The 19,529-nt window shown below is 44.9% G+C and overlaps 1 protein-coding gene across 3 annotated transcripts in view; it reads left to right on the forward strand.

Moving 5' to 3' along the window:
* Nucleotides 1–8,865: 8,865 nt before the first annotated feature.
* Nucleotides 8,866–19,529, forward strand: part of aph1b (APH1B gamma secretase subunit) — a 10,818-nt gene continuing 154 nt past the window's right edge. The window contains exons 1-6 of one of the 3 annotated variants that reach the window (XM_071542519.1): nt 8,866–9,148; nt 11,610–11,780; nt 15,624–15,703; nt 16,705–16,827; nt 17,992–18,119; nt 18,658–19,529. The exon at nt 18,658–19,529 is cut by the window's right edge and continues 154 nt beyond it. In XM_071542519.1, the coding sequence (XP_071398620.1) occupies nt 9,036–9,148; nt 11,610–11,780; nt 15,624–15,703; nt 16,705–16,827; nt 17,992–18,119; nt 18,658–18,825 (783 nt within the window). In that variant the 5' untranslated portion in view covers nt 8,866–9,035 and the 3' untranslated portion in view covers nt 18,826–19,529. Of the gene's footprint in view, nt 9,149–11,609; nt 11,781–15,623; nt 15,710–16,704; nt 16,828–17,991; nt 18,120–18,657 lie in introns of all 3 variants that reach the window. The other 2 variants (XM_071542520.1, XM_071542521.1) reach the window with 2 other exon arrangements.

Raw genomic sequence — 19,529 nt, forward strand, 5'->3', positions numbered from 1 at the left:
GGTGTCATTATTCTAAAGACATTACACTGTGCAATCAACATTTACTTCATAATGATAAGTTAAAGCAAAAAAGTTGTCTATAGGGTCTTTAACTGTGTTGCTTTACCACTGAGTCCCCATTCATTGTCAATGCTGCCCCCTAGTGGCACAAAGTCAATGTTACAGTGTGACTAACTAACTAACACACTAACGAACTAACTAACTAACGGACGGAGACGGATCCATAGTCCCTCCTTTGGTGGGGGACAATTAGGTGTCGATCTTTGTTGTTTTCTCCTGTTTTTCATTCTCATGTGTGAACTCTACTGTGGGGGAAAGTGTTCAGTTCAGTAAACACTCCTGTGTGACGGCTGTGAAAAGCCTGAGCAGCCTGTGATGCTGCTGGCTGTCTGACACTCTGCAGAACGGCCTGTCTGTAGTCCTGCTGTGATAAAACACACTCCAGGTACCAGTACATCTGTAGTGGTGTGGATCACACCAGATCACACTGGATCAGACCAGATCACACTGGATCACACGGGACCACACTGGATCAGACCGGATCACACTGGATCAAACCGGATCATACCGGATCAGACCGGATCACACTGGATCACACTGGATCAAACCGGATCAGACCAGATCACACTGGATCAGACCGGATCACACTGGATCTGGCTTGTTTTCCCCTTGTTTGATTGCCGTTTTCTTCATGCTGCCAATCAATCTACATCTCTTAACAATTTAAAATCAAGACTTGTTCTCCCTCAGTAACTCGACACACAAACTATCTCCTGCCCTTAAACACACACACACACACACACACACACACACACACACACAGTGTGGGTATCAGGAGCTAGGTCAGTCAGTCATCAGACACTTAACTCCCAACACCAAACGTCTCTCACCTCGTATTGAGCGATGTTTGCTCTCCCGGTGTTACAGTCTCATTAATGTGTGTAAGCTTTGCCAATACAGTGGCTATTTTAGCTAAAGCTACATTGAGCTATAAAACAGTTTTGTGTATCAGATGTGGACTTTGTTAACCAGCTAACCAGTGGAGAGTGCATCTGTTCCTTCTGACAGGACAGTAGTGAATGATGCCGTTCTCCTGGTTATTAGGAGACTGTAGGAACTTCAACTACAGCAACAGCTGATGCTGCACAGCCAGCTAGGCGGTCCCTCCAGGAAATTGCAATTTTGCGATCGCAATAATTAACGCAAATTCAAGAAATCTCCGCAATATTTGCGAGAGCTTGCAGCTTTGCAAAATTGCCACAACTGTTCTGCATGAAATGGCCAAATCAACAGACCGCTTGTGATTTGGACCAATTGTCGCATTTGGTGTCGTGGTAACTTACCTCATCGCAGCGCGCATTCAGGTGGAAGATGAACAAAGCTCACCTGCCGACAAAAATGACTGCCATAGACCTGCAAAACAAAACAAAAGCAGCAAGAATCGAGGTGAGTGCAAAATTCAAGCTCTAGGAAGAGTTAATAGCTTAAAGGGAGAGTGGGAGAGAATAGGGGGAGGCTGTGTGTGTGAGTGAGTGAGAGAGACGGAGAGAGAGAAAGAGAGAGAGAGAGAAAAAAGAGCAGATAAAACCTCGCAAATTGTATCGCAATTTTTGAGAAAAGCCGCAGCAAAATCAAGCAATTTTGGCCGCAATAATCCCAAAAAAACTCTGCAAACTCCTGGTGGGACTGGCTAGGTACTACAGGACAGGATCTGGATTCTTCTGTGTTTTCATCATTGTGTTTTTTAAATCACTTCACTTCTGATTTTCTAATTTATGCTCAAACAGTTCCAGCAGCTACATTGACTTGGCGCTCATCCGTCAGCAGTCGGAGGCGGACGCCGTGGACCTGCAGCCGTACGTGGCGTGGACCGGCCTGCACCGGGACCCGGCCGGCGGCGACCCGGCCGGCGGCGACCCGGCCGGCGGCGATGGCTGGCTGTACTCTGATGGAACGACGTATTCGTACCGGCCGTGGGCGAGCAACGAGCCGCACAGCAGTGAGGACTGCGCCTTGGCTTTATACCCGACCGGACTGTACGTACTGCATGAGGCCCAATACACCGTTCAATCACAGATACAGTCACCCGCAACACCTTGGAATACAGACAAATCAAATGTATTGATCACCTTCTTCTTTGTAACGTTGTTCATGTTTCTGTTGAAAGGTTTGCCGGCAGCCATTGTGAGAGGCTTTCCTTCTTCTTCTGTCACGTGCCCAAACCAGAACAGTCTGGTTTCCACTACCATTTTATCCCGCAGTCAAAGACGTGGCTGGAGGCCCAGGAGTACTGCAGGACACACTACTCTGATCTGGCAACCATCCCCCAAAACAATGATCTAAGCTCCATTCTCATTCAGAGGGACTTCCCAGTCTGGACTGGACTGCACAGAGACGGTAAGGACTGGTATAGGGTTTCCTATCATCATTATTATTATTATTATTATTATTATTATTATTATTATTATCATTATGTATTCAGACATACATTGGTACTCTTTCCCACTCAGTCAGTCAGTCAGTCAGTCAGTCAGTCAGGTAACGCTTAGTGAGATGATACGCTGCATCAGATGGCCTCTAGAGGGCGTCTTTGACTGAGATGCAGTGTTTCCTAAACAGAGGCACAAAATCAAGTTGGTCAGTGTCTAGCGCATCACATCCTGTCTGTCATGTGGAGAAGCAGACAGCAGACCAGCAGACCTGAACTCAATCCACAGAGAAAACTAAAGTGAAACTTAACATTCCACAATTTGCTCCAAACTCTCCTGTGTTAGTAACAGGATGTAACAGTAACTCTCCTTCTGTTGCCCGACAGACTTTAATGGTCGGTAATGTTATTTCTTTGTGGTATTTAAGTAACGTTATGGAATTAACTAAGTGAACCGTGTCGCAGTGATTCAGCGCATAGAACTGAACACATGCGCTGTGGGTCTGTACAGGATCTGTGCTTGTTTTCTAATTTGGGCACATAGTCCTTGTGACTCATAACCTGGACAAAAGAATAGTCCTGATTGGCCCATAGGGGGTGCTGTAATACACCCTCAAAGTCTGAGGCTCAGCCCCGCTGCACTGCTGGTTGTAGAGATAAGACACTTGGTACAGAAATGTTTCTAGCAAGTGGAAAAAGGAAATATGGGATGTAAAGTGTTTATTGGTATGGGTTGTTACTGGTTCATTGCCAGGTTGCACTGCTCAGTATTATGGTGACTTATTGAAGAAAATTAAGAAAAAATAATTACAGCCAAACAAGTTTTAAAAAGTTGAAATTTGACTGAAATAAGTGCTTGTTCTAACAAGAAGTGGATATTTGCCGGTGAGATAAACTAAACTAAACTGGCAACAGTTGGGCTGCAGTTTAATGTGACGTTCTCTCTATAGAGAGAAAGGGAGAACGGCGTGAACGAAGGGCGAGAAGGAGCCAGATCACACTTTCACAGCACTGGAACCGCCTTTCTAAGAGGATTAAATCACTTTCTGGTTTGTGCTGCTCTTTGTTAGTGATCCAATACCCAAGTTCTGCTTCTGACACTATCAACTGTACCATCTTGACAGGAAATAGGTCACTTTATCTGGTTCTCCTCACATCTGTTGGACACAGCTTACTGTTTGGATCTGGGACCATGTTTCCTTTTTTCTGCACTGACCTGCGGGTTCCTCAGGGACCAATGGGGCCAGTTTATTCTCTTTATATATGCTTCCCTTATGTGTCATCTGCAGCTTTGGCTGCATTTCTTATCATTGTTATGCTGATGACACTCTGCTTCATTTGTCTGTCAGACTTGATGAAATTGTATTCTCTTGGCACAACTGCCTGTCCGCCATTAAAGACCGGATCGCCCACAGTTTTCTAGTTGACCTCTAGTAAACTGAGGTTCTTCTTACAGGGCCGGACCCCAGACAGACTGACTGGATGTCGCCTGGGTCTCCTTGGCTCCAACATTAAGTAACCTGCTAAAACCTCCTGTGAATTCTGTGATCAAGTCAAGTCAGTTTTTTCAATTAAGAAATATGTTAAAGTCCGGTCAGCTGTGTCTTTCCAAGACATGGAAAAACTATTTCATGCTTTTATATTCTCCTGCTAGATTACTGCAACGCCTTATTTCCTACTTACCAAAACTTACCGTAAATGTCACATCAGCTCTGTTTCAGACTCTCTGGATTGGTTGTCTGTCAAATTCAGAATAGATTTACATGACCTGGCAGCTTCCTGTATCTGTGACCTGCTGACTTCTTACTCTGTGACTCGGTGATGAGCTCCTCTGACCCGCGGCTTCTTGTCATCCCTCGTTCGTTTTTAGGTCCATAAACTCTTTAACGGCCTCCATCTGTCCGCTCAGCAGATTCTGTTGAGTTTTGAAAACTTTTCTGTTCACACTGGCTTTTCTAATTTTAACATGATTATTTCTGTTTTTTACGACTTTAATGATGCTGTCTTCCTTCTGGCATTTTTATTTTCAGTCTGGTATTTCAGTTGCCTTGCAGTTGCTGTTTTGTACTGTGTTGAGCAATGTTTGCTGCCCTACTTTGATGTCTCTTTTGTGTAAAGCACTTTGTAACCTCAGTTTGAACAGCGCTACATCAATAAGGTTTTACTTACTTATGATGCCGAACATGTAAGCGGTGATGTGTCTGTCCACAGGGGGGGAGTGGAGGTGGAGCACGGGGCTGTCGGACTACAGGAGGTGGGGGACGCTGCAGCCGGGCGGCGGCGGCGACTGCGTCTCCATCAACTCTACGAGCAAACTGATGGCGACCCGGGACTGCTCCTCCCGCCTCCCCTACTCCTGCTACAGCGACAACCTGCTGCTGGTGAAGGAGAACAAGACGTGGGAGGAGGCGCTGCAGCACTGCCGCGGCCTGGAGCCACTGGTGCACCACAGTCCGCTTCACTACCGCAACTACCGCTACGACCTGGTGAGCGCCCAGCCGGGAGACGACCAGCTCTACCTGCTGGACAGGATGAGGCAGGCGGCCACAGACGAGGTGAGAAATACAGACCTGAGATCTGTGTTAAAGCTGCTGCGTGTCATTTTACCATCAATAAATCTTTACCATATTAATGTAGAGACACTTTGCCTGATATCAGACAGAACTGTCAACTCGTTCCACTCCATCTCCATCTTCAGTCTTCATTGCCTCCACTCTAACAGATTTCCGTGGGGGAGGGGGATTCGATTTTCCCTAACCGATCACTAGAGACCGACGTAGCCGCCTGAATCTAACGTCATTTTAAGTCGACGCTGATGCGTAACCATGACAACACCAGAGGTTCAGAAAGTATAAACAAAGTACGACGACTTTTAATGGATTCAGAACAGCCTGGATAGCAGCGTCCATCTTGTCTACAGCGTCTCCATTGTTGTTATTCCTCCTCCTTGGTTCCGGCGCACAGCTTGACAACAGCTTGACGACGGCGTTAGTCCCGCCCCTGGCTCTGATTGGCTAATCGTTAGTCCCCTCCGGCGCTCATCGGACCGATCATTTTTCTACCGAGGAAATGTAGTCTTAATGTGGAGAAACACTAGAACTGACAATACTACTGGAGTGAGATAGAGGAGACCGATGTTCCGTTCAGGTTTTTTGGGTCTGGCCCCTCCTGTCCCTCTCCAGGTCCGCCTCCCTCGGCCTTCTGGGTCGGTCCTGGCCAGAAAAACGATTGATTGATATTTTTGTGTAATCTCTACATTTGCTCTGCACTGATGCTGCGGTGGAATCCACTGTACAAGTCCTGTATCCTGCATCCTGCATTACCACTGTGTACAAAAACACCCCAATCAACTCTCCTCAAGAACATTCCTCTGAAGGTTGAAGCTAAAACATGATGAGACTGCAGAAAGCATCAAATATGGTGCTGATGTTCAGCAGAAGAAGAGCTGGGTAGTCAGCATGAGCAGCGATAGCCACCATGGCTGAACAGACAGAGAAGAGAAACTCAAACTGCAGCAACAGAAAATCCAAGCTCCGCCCACACTGAATAATGAATAATAATGCATCACAGATTCTTGTGACCTTGTGGCTGTGAAAGCTGAACAACATCCGGCGCCACAAAGCAGAGCAGCCTGCTGTGTTTTTCTGTTGTTGTTGCTAGGCAACCACAGAATCAGCTGACGGTCAGCTGTCAGTCACTCAGCCAGCTGTCATTTATTGTGCTGACCAGAGTAAGTTTAATGTGATTTAACATTATATTAATACAAATCCATGATAAAACTTTACCAGAAATGTGGAGTTGAGCTCTAGTTTCCCTCCAGTCTGTTTCCCTCCAGTCCGCTCTGTGAAGCTCCTGGTGATCCGCCATGTTTATTTTTTAAAAGAGTCACAGCACAAGCCCCGCCTCTCCTTTGATCTGATTGGACAGTAGAGAAAAAAAACACTGTGACGTAGGCCGTTTCTGCTCTGAGTTTAACTTTTTTCACCTTGGGCCGTTCCAGCCGCTCTTTCAGAAACACGAGGCGCCTACGGTGGAAAAATGGTGACATCATCACCTGACACCAAAGATCAGCCAATAGCAGACGGCCATTTCAGCAGCACCTTTAGATGTCAGGATTTAGCACCTTTAGATTTACACAGATTGGCTTTGGGGCTTTGTTACTCTTACACAGTGGTGGAAGAAGTATTCAGATCTTTGACTTAAGTAAAAGTAGAAATACCACAGTGTAAAAATACTTTGTTACACGTAAAAGTCCTGCATTCAAAATGTTACTTAAGTCAAAGTACAAAAGTATTAGCATCAAAATATACTTAAAGTAGCAAAAGTAAAAGTAGTCATTATGCAGAATGGCCCATTTCAGAATCATATATATCATGTTATTGGACTATAATTATTGATGCGTTAATGTGTTCATCACTTTAATGTTGGGTAGCTTAACCTATAAAAAATATATAATAATTTATTAGTTGATTTATAATTTGTATTAATAATCTAAATCTGCAAAGTAACTAAAGCTGTCAAATAAATGTAGTGGAGTAGAAAGTACAATATTTCCCTCTGAAATGTAGTGGAGTGGAAGTATAAAGTAGCATGAAATGGAAATACTCAAGTGAAGTACAAGTACCTCTAAATTGTACTTAAGTACAGTACTTGAGTATATGTACCTAGTTACTTTCCACCATTCCTCTTTAATTTTGTGTGGAGAAGCTGATTGGTCTGTTTCCCTGCCAGGTGTGGGCGGGGCTTCGCTTCCTGGCTGGTGATTGGCTGTGGGTGAACAGGATGCAGGTGTCATACCTGGACCTGCCCCCCTGCCCCGCCCCCGCCCTGCGCTGCGCCGCCCTGTTCAAGGGCGTGACCGCGAGCCTGGAGGTCAGGAACTGCATGGAGAAAAGGCACTTCCTCTGCTACAGGAGGTGATGATGTCATCAGAGCGGTTCTCATGTTCCCGTTCTCCAGTTTTGTGTCACTGTTTGTCATTTTGTTGTTTTGTTGTTCATTTCCCAGAGTTTCTTCATGTTTGGGGAATTATGTAAATAACCTAAAACTAAATAAAAACAACAACTAAGAAGCTACAAAAAGAGTCAGATAATAAAGTCGACCTGACAGCCACAGTCCACATTTACCACAATTTGTCTGGCGGCCATCTTGGTGGGAAAGTTTCATTCAACATCTACTCAGGCTTCAGACACCATGGAGACATGACCAGTGGATTTAGAGCTCATCATGTTTACTGCTGAAAGGGCTGACTCCAGTCCTCATTATTCTAATCTTTTTATTTTATTAAATCAACTGATCTGGTGTGTTGTTTAATTTGTGAGCTGCATCTCTTCCCTCCTCACATTCAGCAGCTGCTTCCCTGTTTTCTGTCTTCTTCCTTTTTATCCAACACTTCAGAGCTGAGAGAGACAGAGGGACACATGTTCTGTTCACATGTCAGACCATGAGCCACCGGGACGCCCCCTTCCCAGGCCGGCCGGGCTAAAGCTGGGCCAGCTGGGCTAAAGCTGGGCTAAAGCTGGGCTAAAGCTAGGCCAGCTGGCCCAGCTGCCGGCTCACACTGGGCCGATCCTGATCTCGGGTCTGAGATGAGTTAAATCCTAGAACTGTACAACTTTGCCTGGAACTGACTGCTTTTTTGTAACTTGAATATTTCTGCAATGATAAAAATGATATAAAGATATCAATAAATGTTTTGCTTTAACTCATTCAGTGTGGTTTGTGATGCTCTATCCGTCCATCAGTTCCCCCCCAGCCAGACAAACTATACTAAATAATGTTGGATAGTATGAAAATTTGTATTGAAGGCCAAGTTTACTATTAAATCACAAAGAGTCTCATGGGAACCTGCAGCTCTGCTGGTTAGAAAACATCCTACTGCAGCTGTGGAAGTCCTGATAAACTCACACTTGTGACTGTTAAATGAATATTAATGACATCATTTTGTATTGTAATATATAAGCATACACCCACATAACAGTTGATTTAAAAATTGATGACTTTTTAGCTCCATGTCTGCATATTGACGTTGGACTGCCACCTTGTGGCTAAAGTGGAATAACAGGACAATATAGTAGTTTAATAGCTGGCTGTGCCATATTTATTTCTGTATTATCCTCCTTGTTTATTGTTCTTATTTCCAGAAACCACATTCCACACTCTTCATACCCAGCAGCAGGTATACTGTATGTACAGCCGCTAAATAAAGTCCAGTCAGCATCTCTTCTCATGTGTTTTAATGGAAACACCACAGAGACTAAACTACTTTAAGAAAGTCTTCTTCATCACACCGAGCAGCGGCGAAGAGGCTTCACTCCTCTGATCTAACGTCACTGAATCCAGCGGCTTGTTTCTTCATGTCCAGTCTGGTCACGTGACTTACTATCAGCCGGGTTGGCTTAACGAACGCACCCAATCTATTCATTTGTCACGTGAAAAGATGTGACGTCATCAGAAACCCGGAATATACTGAGAATAAGGAGAAGTACTAGTCAACAACAGCGTGTTAGTGCAAAGTTAGAGATAAAGAACCTTCACGGATCCGGTTTAGAGGAACGAGACGAGGCGCGTGCGGTCCCGCGGGCTGTTTCCCACTCCACGAGCCAACATGACGGCGTCGGTGTTTTTCGGCTGCACCTTCATCGCCTTCGGCCCCGCCATCGCTTTGTTCCTGTTCACCATCGCCCGGGACCCGCTGAGAGTCATCTTCCTGATCGCAGGGTGAGCAGCCCGGCGCGAGGCGGCGGCTTTCACCGGGAATCACGGCTCGGTTCCGCCCGGAGCCCGACACGCTGCGGCTAGCTAGCTAGCTAGCTCCGGTCTGGCTAGCTGCTCTCGGTCCCGGTGGCACTGCTTAGCTAACTGTTTCCATTTTCGGACACGTCGTTGTCTGGGCTGCTTCTTTTCTTATTCCAGCAAAACTTAGACCCGCACCAACAGGCAGTCCAGTCCGCGGCATTCAAGTTAGATTATGAATACATATGTCTAATTTTGTAACGACTCATGTATTACCAATGCCAAGAAAACACGAACAGCCATTAACCGTTACCTGCGATCCGGCTCGGCTCCGTGTCCGATAATGGACCTAGGGTTTGACTCTGAGGTTTTGGTATCGTCTATCGCTGAACAACACATAAACCAACACACACACACACACACACACACACACACACACACACACGTTGTTTTACTACTTTGCTGTTAATCAGCTGGGTCCAGACTGGACTGGAACCACGCATTGATTTATTAGTTTATTAAGGATCGATATCACTGACACACCGGCGACCGACGAGTCTTCCTACACAGAACAGATTACAAAACTACACAAATACATTAAACACGATTTTTTACAATGTAACATTACTGGCTGGGCCTTTATAAGAAGTAATCAGTTGCAGTATTGATTAGCGTTATTAAATTTGAAATATAATCGGGGAGTGATCACTGTTTCAGTTTACTTCCTGGTCCCAGGTGTCCAGATGGCTGCTTCACGGACCGCTCCGTGTTCACAGTGTTACTGATGTGATGAAAACATGAATATCTCAGTCTGCAGTGAGTTTGGTTCACTGAGCTCAGACTGAAGCTCTGCTGCTTTCAAGGTCAGTCAGTCAGAAGAGTTTTGTGACTCTGAACATATCAGATTTGACTCTGATCAGGGCTGCAACTAACCATTATTTTCATTGTCGATTAATCTGTCGATAATTTTCTCGATTAATCGATTAGTTGTTTGGTCTATAAAATGTCAGAAAATGGTGGAATATGTGGATCAGTGTTTCCCAAAGCCCAAGATGACGTCCTCAAATGTCTTGTTTTGTCCACAACCCAAAGATATTCAGTTTACTGTCATAGAGGAGGAAAGAAACCAGAAAATATTCACATTTAAGAAGCTGGAAGCAGAGAATTTTGACTTATTTTTCTTAAAAAATTACTCAAACCGATGAATCGATTATCAAAGTAGTTGGCGATTTATTTAATAGTTGACAACTAATCGATTAATGAATTAATCATTGCAGCTCTAACTCTGATAGTTTGTACTGAAACATTCATCATTGGTGGATCAACAGAAAATCATATTAGTCAAACACATTTGTTCATTCCAGATTCTCAGATCTGCTGCTTTTCTGTTTCATCTCTTCAGTAAAAGAATCCTGTGTTTCTGTCTGCTGGCCGGACTGAAGAGTCAGTTTGGACTGAGACGGACATGACGGACTAAATGATGAATCAAAAAAATAATTGATAATGAAAAATAGGGCTGGACGATAATTCAATATTATGGTTTATCGTCTTTCAGTGGGATTATATTGTGATGATGTGGTGATTTTGGGATATCGAGACGCACAATTCTGCTGTCTGAACTGATGAGAACAAGATCATTTTATTTAGAAACTCAGACAAAATGAAGTATGGTAGGAATTAAGGCTGAAGGATTTGGAAAAAATATCTAATTGCGATTATTTTGACTGATATTGCAATTGCGATATGATTTGCGATATTAGAGGGAATGATAACTTTTACATCATTATTCTCATTTTCATTGAAAAACGTATTAAAATGATTATGGTGTGATTTTTGCGGGGATCTGTACCAAACAAAGATGTTTTCTTCAGTCTGTAGAATATGATGTGTAGGCCAGGACATCTCTGCAGCACCACAATATTTACTTTAAAATTATATTTTGACAATTGCAGTCGGCCATATTGCGATTTCGATAAAATTTTGATTAATTGTTCAGCCCTAGTAGGAATATTATGTGAAAATTTCAGTTTAGTTTGACATCACACCAAACATTACCATTCGGTTCAATATGATGAACATGAATTTGATTATTTAACGTGATTTCGCTTATGTGAGCCATATCGTCATATATATCGATATCGGAAAAATCCTTATGATTATCATGATATTGATTTCAACCCTATCGTCCGGCCCTAATAAAAATAATGTTTAGTTGCAGCCGTCCCAGCAGGCAGAGCGCAGGGGGAAACACTGTGTGAGTCGGTTCATCTCTTCTGTTCTGATGAACTGAACAGAGTCTTTCTTTAGACATCAGATTATTCACTTTTTTTACAATTTACAGCTCTTTAAAAGGATGAAAAACACAAATAAGTTAAGGAAAGTGTTATAAATTCATATGTAAATTCATGTATAGTTTTCCTGTGTGTGTGTGTGTGTGTGTGTGCAGAGCGTTCTTCTGGCTGGTGTCCCTGCTCCTGGCCTCTCTGGTGTGGTTTGTGTCGGTGCAGATCAGTAACCGGGACAGTGCGGCTCAGCAGAAGGGGCTGCTGGTCTTCGGGGTGGTTCTGTCCGTCCTGCTGCAGGAGCTCTTCCGCTTCGGGTACTACAAGCTGCTGAAGTAAGACCCTCCATCCCTCCATCCCTCCATCCCTCCATCCCTCCATCCCTCCATCCTCCATCGCTCCATCGCTCCATCGCTCCATCCCTCCATCGCTCCATCGCTCCATCCCTCCATCACCCCATCCCTCCATCCCTCCATCGCTCCATCCCTCCATCCCTCCATCGCTCCATCGCTCCATCCCTCCATCCCTCCATCACCCCATCCCTCCATCCCTCCATCCCTCCATCACTCCATCCCTCCATCGCTCCATCCCTCCATCGCTCCATCCCTCCATCACTCCATCCCTCCATCCCTCCATCCCTCCATCACCCCATCCCTCCATCCCTCCATCACTCCATCCCTCCATCCCTCCATCGCTCCATCCCTCCATCGCTCCATCCCTCCATCCCTCCATCACCCCATCCCTCCATCCCTCCATCCCTCCATCGCTCCATCCCTCCATCCCTCCATCCCTCCATCACCCCATCCCTCCATCCCTCCATCACTCCATCCCTCCATCGCTCCATCCCTCCATCGCTCCATCCCTCCATCCCTCCATCACCCCATCCCTCCATCCCTCCATCCCTCCATCCCTCCATCACCCCATCCCTCCATCCCTCCATCACTCCATCCCTCCATCGCTCCATCCCTCCATCGCTCCATCCCTCCATCCCTCCATCACCCCATCCCTCCATCCCTCCATCCCTCCATCCCTCCATCACTCCATCCCTCCATCCCTCCATCGCTCCATCCCTCCATCACTCCATCCCTCCATCACTCCATCCCTCCATCCCTCCATCCCTCCATCGCTCCATCCCTCCATCCCTCCATCCCTCCATCACTCGCTCTGACCTCCGTCCTCAGCTCAGACCCTCTGCCTCACACACACACACACACACACACACACACACACACACACACACACACACACACACACACACACCTCCATGTTCACTCCTCTGTTCTCACTCTCAGCTTCTCTGTCAGCTGTGGAGCCACAGAGGAAGTTCTGATTCACTGCATCAGGCTCAGTCTGAACTCTGAGTTGTTTTTCTGCATGAGAAACATTGGTAACACTTTACAGTAAGGGAACATTAATTAACAGTTAACTAATGTGTCTGGTAATCATTTACTAATGGTGTTCATGTTCACTAAGGTATTCATTTATACATCATTTAGAATCAGAATCAGCTTTATTGGCGCACGTTTCTCCTGTAGAGCGCACGTTTCTCCTGTAGAGCGCACGTTTCTCCTGTAGAGCGCACGTTTCTCCCGTAGAGCGCACGTTTCTCCCGTAGAGCGCACGTTTCTCCTGTAGAGCGCACGTTTCTCCCGTAGAGCGCACGTTTCTCCTGTAGAGCGCACGTTTCTCCCGTAGAGCGCACGTTTCTCCCGTGGAGCGCACGTTTCTCCTGTAGAGCGCACGGCAGCAGCACCAATCAAGGGAACAAATTGTATCTCATGTGCCCCAATAAACCAAAACCAGGAGCATTTTAACCAAATCCAGGTGATGAAATATCTTCTTTGGCACAGATACAACAACATGAGGGTGTGAGTGTAGTAACTGGCCACAGCATGGCTGCTGATGGCGGCTCCTGGGCTCCATAGTACAGTTTGTCTGTAGAAAGCGTTCCACATCACATGGCGGTCCTGACAGGTGATGCGGGCCACATGTTGAACACCTCACTTCACACAGCTCAGAAAGGATTTCCTGTGAACACACTGAAGCTTTTGGTTTACATAGAGCTGGGCGATAATTCAATATTATCGTTTATCGTCTTTCAGTGGAATCATATCGTGATGATATGAAGATATTTTAACATCGTGACACATTTCTGCTGTCTGAACTGATGATGACAAGCAAATTTTACTTAATAAAATGAGGTATGGTAGGAATATTATTTGAATATTTCAGTTTTGTTTGACATCACACCTAACTTTACCATTCGGTTCAATGAGATGAACATTAATTTGATTATTTAACGTGATTTTGCATACGTGAACCATATTGTGATATATATTGATATCGAGAAAAATCCTTATGATTATCATGATTTTGATTTCAACCATATCACCCAGCCCTAGGTTTACAAGTTATTAAATAAAATATTAGTCTTCCTCCCTCTGTCTGACCTGACCGATCCACTGGAGGGCGACAGACTGTCAGTCTGTCAGTCTGTCAGTCTGTCAGTCTGTCAGTCTGTCAGTCTGTCAGTCTGTCAGTGACTCAGACTCAGACAGAGGTCCAGCTGTGGGACAGAGCTGTTGGTCAGAAGGTGCTGAGTCTGCATAAAACCTCCCAGACTCCTCCAGTCTGCCTCATGAGGCTCACTGTCATGTTCAGACTGAGTTTCCTCTGTGTCTCTGAGTCTCTGAGTCTCTGAGTCTCTGTGTCTCTGAGTCTCTGAGTCTCTGAGTCTCTGAGTCTCTGTGTCTCTGTGTCTCTGAGTCTCTGAGTCTCTGAGTCTCTGAGTCTCTGTGTCTCTGAGTCTCTGAGTCTCTGAGTCTCTGAGTCTCTGAGTCTCTGAGTCTCTGTGTCTCTGTGTCTCTGAGTCTCTGAGTCTCTGAGTCTCTGAGTCTCTGTGTCTCTGTGTCTCTGTGTCTCTGTGTCTCTGTGTCTCTGTGTCTCTGAGTCTATGTGTCTCTGAGTCTCTGTGTCTCTGTGTCTCTGTGTCTCTGTGTCTCTGAGTCTCTGAGTCTCTGTGTCTCTGAGTCTATGTGTCTCTGAGTCTCTGAGTCTCTGAGTCTCTGAGTCTCTGTGTCTCTGAGTCTCTGAGTCTCTGTGTCTCTGAGTCTATGTGTCTCTGAGTCTCTGAGTCTCTGAGTCTCTGTGTCTCTGTGTCTCTGTGTCTCTGTGTCTCTGAGTCTCTGAGTCTCTGTGTCTCTGTGTCTCTGTGTCAGAGCTCCAGAGGTTTGACACAGAGACTCAACATGGAAAGACATCAGTTTTAGACATTAAAGAAAACATTATGCATTAGCAAGGCAGACTGGGACGTCCTGGTCCTCAGAGGTCTGAGGGGCGCACTGTGACCGTGATGTCACACGTTTGAGTCTCTCTTTCTCTCTCTGTCTCTCTCTCTGTCTCTCTTTCTTTCTTTCTTTCTCTCTCTCTCTCTCTCTCTCTCTCTCTCTCTCTCTCTCTCTCTCTCTCTCTCTCTCTCTCTCTCTCTCAATTTTTCAATTTTTTCAGTTCAATATGCTTTATTGGCATGAATGTCAGATGAGCAATATTGCCAATACAATTCAATAATGAGTAATTAATAATAATTACTTATTAATTACTAGAGAGATTATCACAATAATCTCTCTCTCTCTCTCTCTCTCTCTCTCTCTCTCTCTCTCTCTCTCTCTCTCTCTCTCTCTCTCTCTCTCTTTTCAATGAGCTTTATTGGCGTAACGTACATGTTCCCAAAGCATAGATTCAAACATAAATGAGATAGAAATAAAGTAAAATAAACTGCATATTAAATACATAGATTCATGACATGGAACCATCATCATCTCATCTCTCTGTCTCATAAACAGAGCTGGTAAAGTGTTTGTCAGACTGGCTGCAGTGTGTCAGAGTTTGTCTCTCCAGCTGGTCTCTCCAGCTGGTCTCTCCAGCTGGTCTCTCCAGCTGGTCTCTCCAGCTGGTCTCTCCCTCGGTGTGCGAGCGGCCGGCTGTGATCTTCAGAACGGAGGAGCCGCTCTGACGTTTCCCAGCATGCACCTCTGCTCCGGTGTCCCGCTGCCCCAGTTTCCACCTGCAGCCTTTTCAGTGTCGGAGCGCAGGATCGTCTTCCAGAGACATTTCCCTTCCTGTTGTTGTTGTTGTTGTTGTTGTTGTTGTTGTGAGTGAAACTGTTGTTTGTTCTGCAGGAAGGCGAACGAGGGCCTGCTGGCTCTGAGTCAGGAGGAGACCATGCCCATCTCCATCCGCCAGCTCGCCCCTACGGTACGTGTGTGTGTGTGTGTGTGTGTGTGTGTGTGTGTGTGTGTGTGTGTGTGTGTGTGTGTGTGAGAGAGAGAGAGAGAGACAGTAGTAACAGTTCTTTCTGTTTCTCTCTGTCTCTGCTCATCATGTGAGTCTGGAGCTGCTGGCTGTTGCTTCATTCATAGTCAAAGCAGCAGAGACTTTTTTTTTTTTTGATAATTATTTTTATTAGGGAGCAACATGACAATGGACAGATGTAGTTACAGATGTTTCATGTCCCTCACATCAGGTTTCCCTCCCATAACCCAAACTACATGTGTTAATGAAAGTAACTATGAGCATAACAATATGGTGACATGTACAGTTTCAATAGAACTGTTAGATAAAAATAAATACGCTCACTTACACTAAATTGAATGGAGTTGGGTATGCGGGAGGAGAGAAACCAAAACCAAAACAACAAAGAAATAAAAATAAAATTAAACAAGAACAAAAATTACAATAATAAGACAAAGTTCTGGATTGCATACCGCTTGATTGCATCATGATTCTGTGCTCAGGCCATGAGACCAGACCATGATCCTCACAACACTTAGCCTGGCAGAGGTGGCCATTTTTATAAAGGGGGGGGGGTTAAAAGAAGGTAATAGAGGAAGGTGTGCACCGGTCAGTTTAGGCGGAGGGTTTTTAATCTTTTGAAGCAGGATATTATAGGATCCCAAATTGAATGACATTTTTTGGTTGATCCCCTAATAGAATCTGATCTTTTCCAGCCTAAGGAAAAGCATCAGGTCACTAAAGCAGACAGATGACAGGTGGAGGCAGCGGAGACTTTTTACTCCTGATCAGAGATTTAAAAACTCAAACTGGAAATCTGAACTTTTATTGAATTTCAACCAACAGCAGAGTTTCAAAGCTCAGTGTCTGTCTCCTCACACCGTAGTTACAGCTGTGTGTCAACTACCTGTGTGTGTGTGTGTGTGTGTGTGTGTGTGTGTGTGTGTGTGTGTGTGTGTGTTGTTTCAGTGTCTGGCCTCGGCTTCGGCTTCATGAGCGGAGCGTTCTCGGTGGTCAACATCCTGGCCGACTCCGTGGGGCCGGGCACCGTGGGTATCCATGGAGACTCACAGCACTACTTCCTGTCCTCAGGTAGGAGGGGGGGGGGGGGGGGGGGGTCACAATGTGCCAAGAAGCGTTGGAGAAACAGGTCGACATCTCATCTACAACTTGGAGGTGTTGACAGGTTTAACTCATTGGACGCACAAATCTAAAGTAGTTTTTAGTTTTTAATTTAAAATCAACCATAAACAAACTGACATCAAGCAGACATCACATCACGTTTCATCAGTAGAGTTGATTTTATTAGATTTTATGATTTTATTAGCGTGTCCCTGGCAATTATTGCTATTATTATTTTCTGTTCTTGTTTTATTTGTTTTGTCTGCCTCACTGTGTAAAGCGTCCCTGGGTCTCTTGGAAGGCGCTATATAAATCTAAGTTATTATTATTATTATTATTATTATTACAAATGATAATTTTCATCTTTATTACCTTGTGCTGCTGACAGTCTGTGATGTGAAGCGGAGCTGCAGAAGACTCCCACATGCTCCACTTGAAACGACCACTAGGAGGCAGACATGAACATTTTTACACACTCAGCAGCTTGTAGTTGTGGTAAATGTATCTTGACACACAGAGGGACAGTTCTTATAAATCCAGCAGCTCCAGTGGAGTCTGACATGAGAAAATGTTTCAGGATGTAAAACCTCAGCGGTAAACGTCAGGTTTTGGTGTCAGTCCCTCAGGATCAAAGAGCGAGGGCTTCTTTCTAGAGCCGCCATTTTGCACCAAGAGACGTTCAACAGTCATACAGGGAGAGATCCACCAGAGAAGAGGAGAGAGACCAGTTTCTTCACCACAGGAGCAGGAGAGAGACCAGCATGCACTGCAGCAGAGAGACAGGCTGGGTTAGAGGAAGGAGAGACTCCTCACTTTTTATAGGCTGGAAAAACTCCCTCTCTCTCCTCCTACATGTAAAACCAGCAGCTGAATACAACAAGTTCACCTCCCTTCTCTTGTCAAAAGGCATTCTGGGAAACGTAGTAAATCACTAACTGCAGAAGTAGATGAGGCAGGTTGAGGGAAAACCGTAAATTACAAAACTTCATCACTAACTAACTTCTGAATGTGCTGAACATCACAGACTGATGATGCATAACTTTTTCTTTACGTGTTGAACATGAACTTGGGGAACGGTACGTTTACATGTCGCTGCTGTAATCCTCATTTTTAACGCCGCTGTTTGTCGCCCAGCCTTCATGACCATGGCCATCATCCTGCTACACATGTTCTGGGGCGTGGTCTTCTTCGACGCCTGTGAGAAGCAGCGCTGGTGGTCGCTCGCCGTCGTCGTCATCAGCCACCTGATCGTTTCCTGTCTGGTGAGTGAAGTGTGCCCGAGTCCCGAGTCAAGTCCAAGTCATTAATGTCAAGTCTCAAGTCTAAATGTAGATCACCAAGTCAAGTCAGAACAAATCAAGAGTCCAGTATCAATTTAATATCTTAAAGAAAACTAAATATCTAGGACTTTTCAATGCAATATGGTTTTAATAGGATAAAAACTTGGTAAGAGCATCATGAGTTTGATTTCTAGAATCAGTTTCAACTTCAATAAATTCAATCATTCCATACAAATTCAGAAAACAGAATTTAAATTCAGTCGTCTGCTGGAACAAATCTCATCACTTTCAATCTAAGTCATTTACACAAACACAAGATCTCAAGTCAAGACTTTAGAAACCTTTTCAAGTCATCAGTACAAGTCAGAGTCAAGTCCCAAGTCACCAGAACCCAAGTCAAGTCCAGTCTCAAATCTTGAGTCCAAGTCACATGACTTGAGTCCCCACCTCTGAAAATGCTACATCCTTTTTTCAGAGTGTTTATGTTCTGGTTGTTGATCCGGTTCCTCTCCTCCTCCAGACCTTCCAGAACCCTCAGTACGTTGGCAGTCTGGTTCCCACCTATGTCATCATGTTCCTGATGGGGGTCTGGGCGTTCTGCTGCGCCGGCGGCTCGCTCAGGAACCTCAAACTCTGCCTCACCTGCAAAGACAAGGACTTCCTCCTGGCCAACCACCGGCCCAGATAACGAGGCTCGCGGCCGGGAAACTCTTTATCACCATGAAACCACGTAAATAAAATATATGAATTTACTGTATGTCCTCAATGGGTTTCCGTAGGAACAGAACAAATGGCTCACAAAGTTTGTTGTTTTTCTCATTCCTTATTAAATAATCAAGATAAAATGTGAACTGCTGTGTAGGAGATGTGAAGTGAAGCGAAGTGTTTGGTAGTTTGACCACAGTCTCTCATGGTAGAATTCATAATTGCTGTGATTCAGGTCCAGCTCACATTAGCATGAATCTCAACTGGCCTTTTAGTCCAGTTCTCCTTCCTGGACTTCGGTGTGATGTTTAGATTTAATTCACAGCGATGGACTCGATGCCTCGTTCCTGTAAAGCGGAAACACTTTGTTAAGCTTTTATTTTGAAATGACAGTTTGCGTAGTTGTACGAGGGTTTCACTTTTTCCTCAGTTACCATTATAGATTTACTCGTTCATATACACACGACTCCACATCCGATCCACATCTACACACGTTTGTTGCGTTGTATTTAAGAACAGGTGAGTCCTCCTTCACAGTGTGTTTCTAAAGGCTGAAGTGGCTGAAGACTTCATTTATATTCCAGTGTGTTCTGCTTCCATGCCAGCTGTCTTCTTGTAAGATTACGTGTCAAATCTTTCAAAGGGTGGATTTCTCATTTTGGAATGAAACTTTGTGTATATATTTCT

This window comes from Centroberyx affinis, unplaced genomic scaffold (assembly GCF_046629955.1).
Source record: "Centroberyx affinis isolate AG114_WGS23_722 - 3 ecotype Tasmania unplaced genomic scaffold, CSIRO-AGI_Caff_v1 ptg004118l_1, whole genome shotgun sequence".
Taxonomy (NCBI): Eukaryota; Metazoa; Chordata; class Actinopteri; order Beryciformes; family Berycidae; genus Centroberyx; species Centroberyx affinis.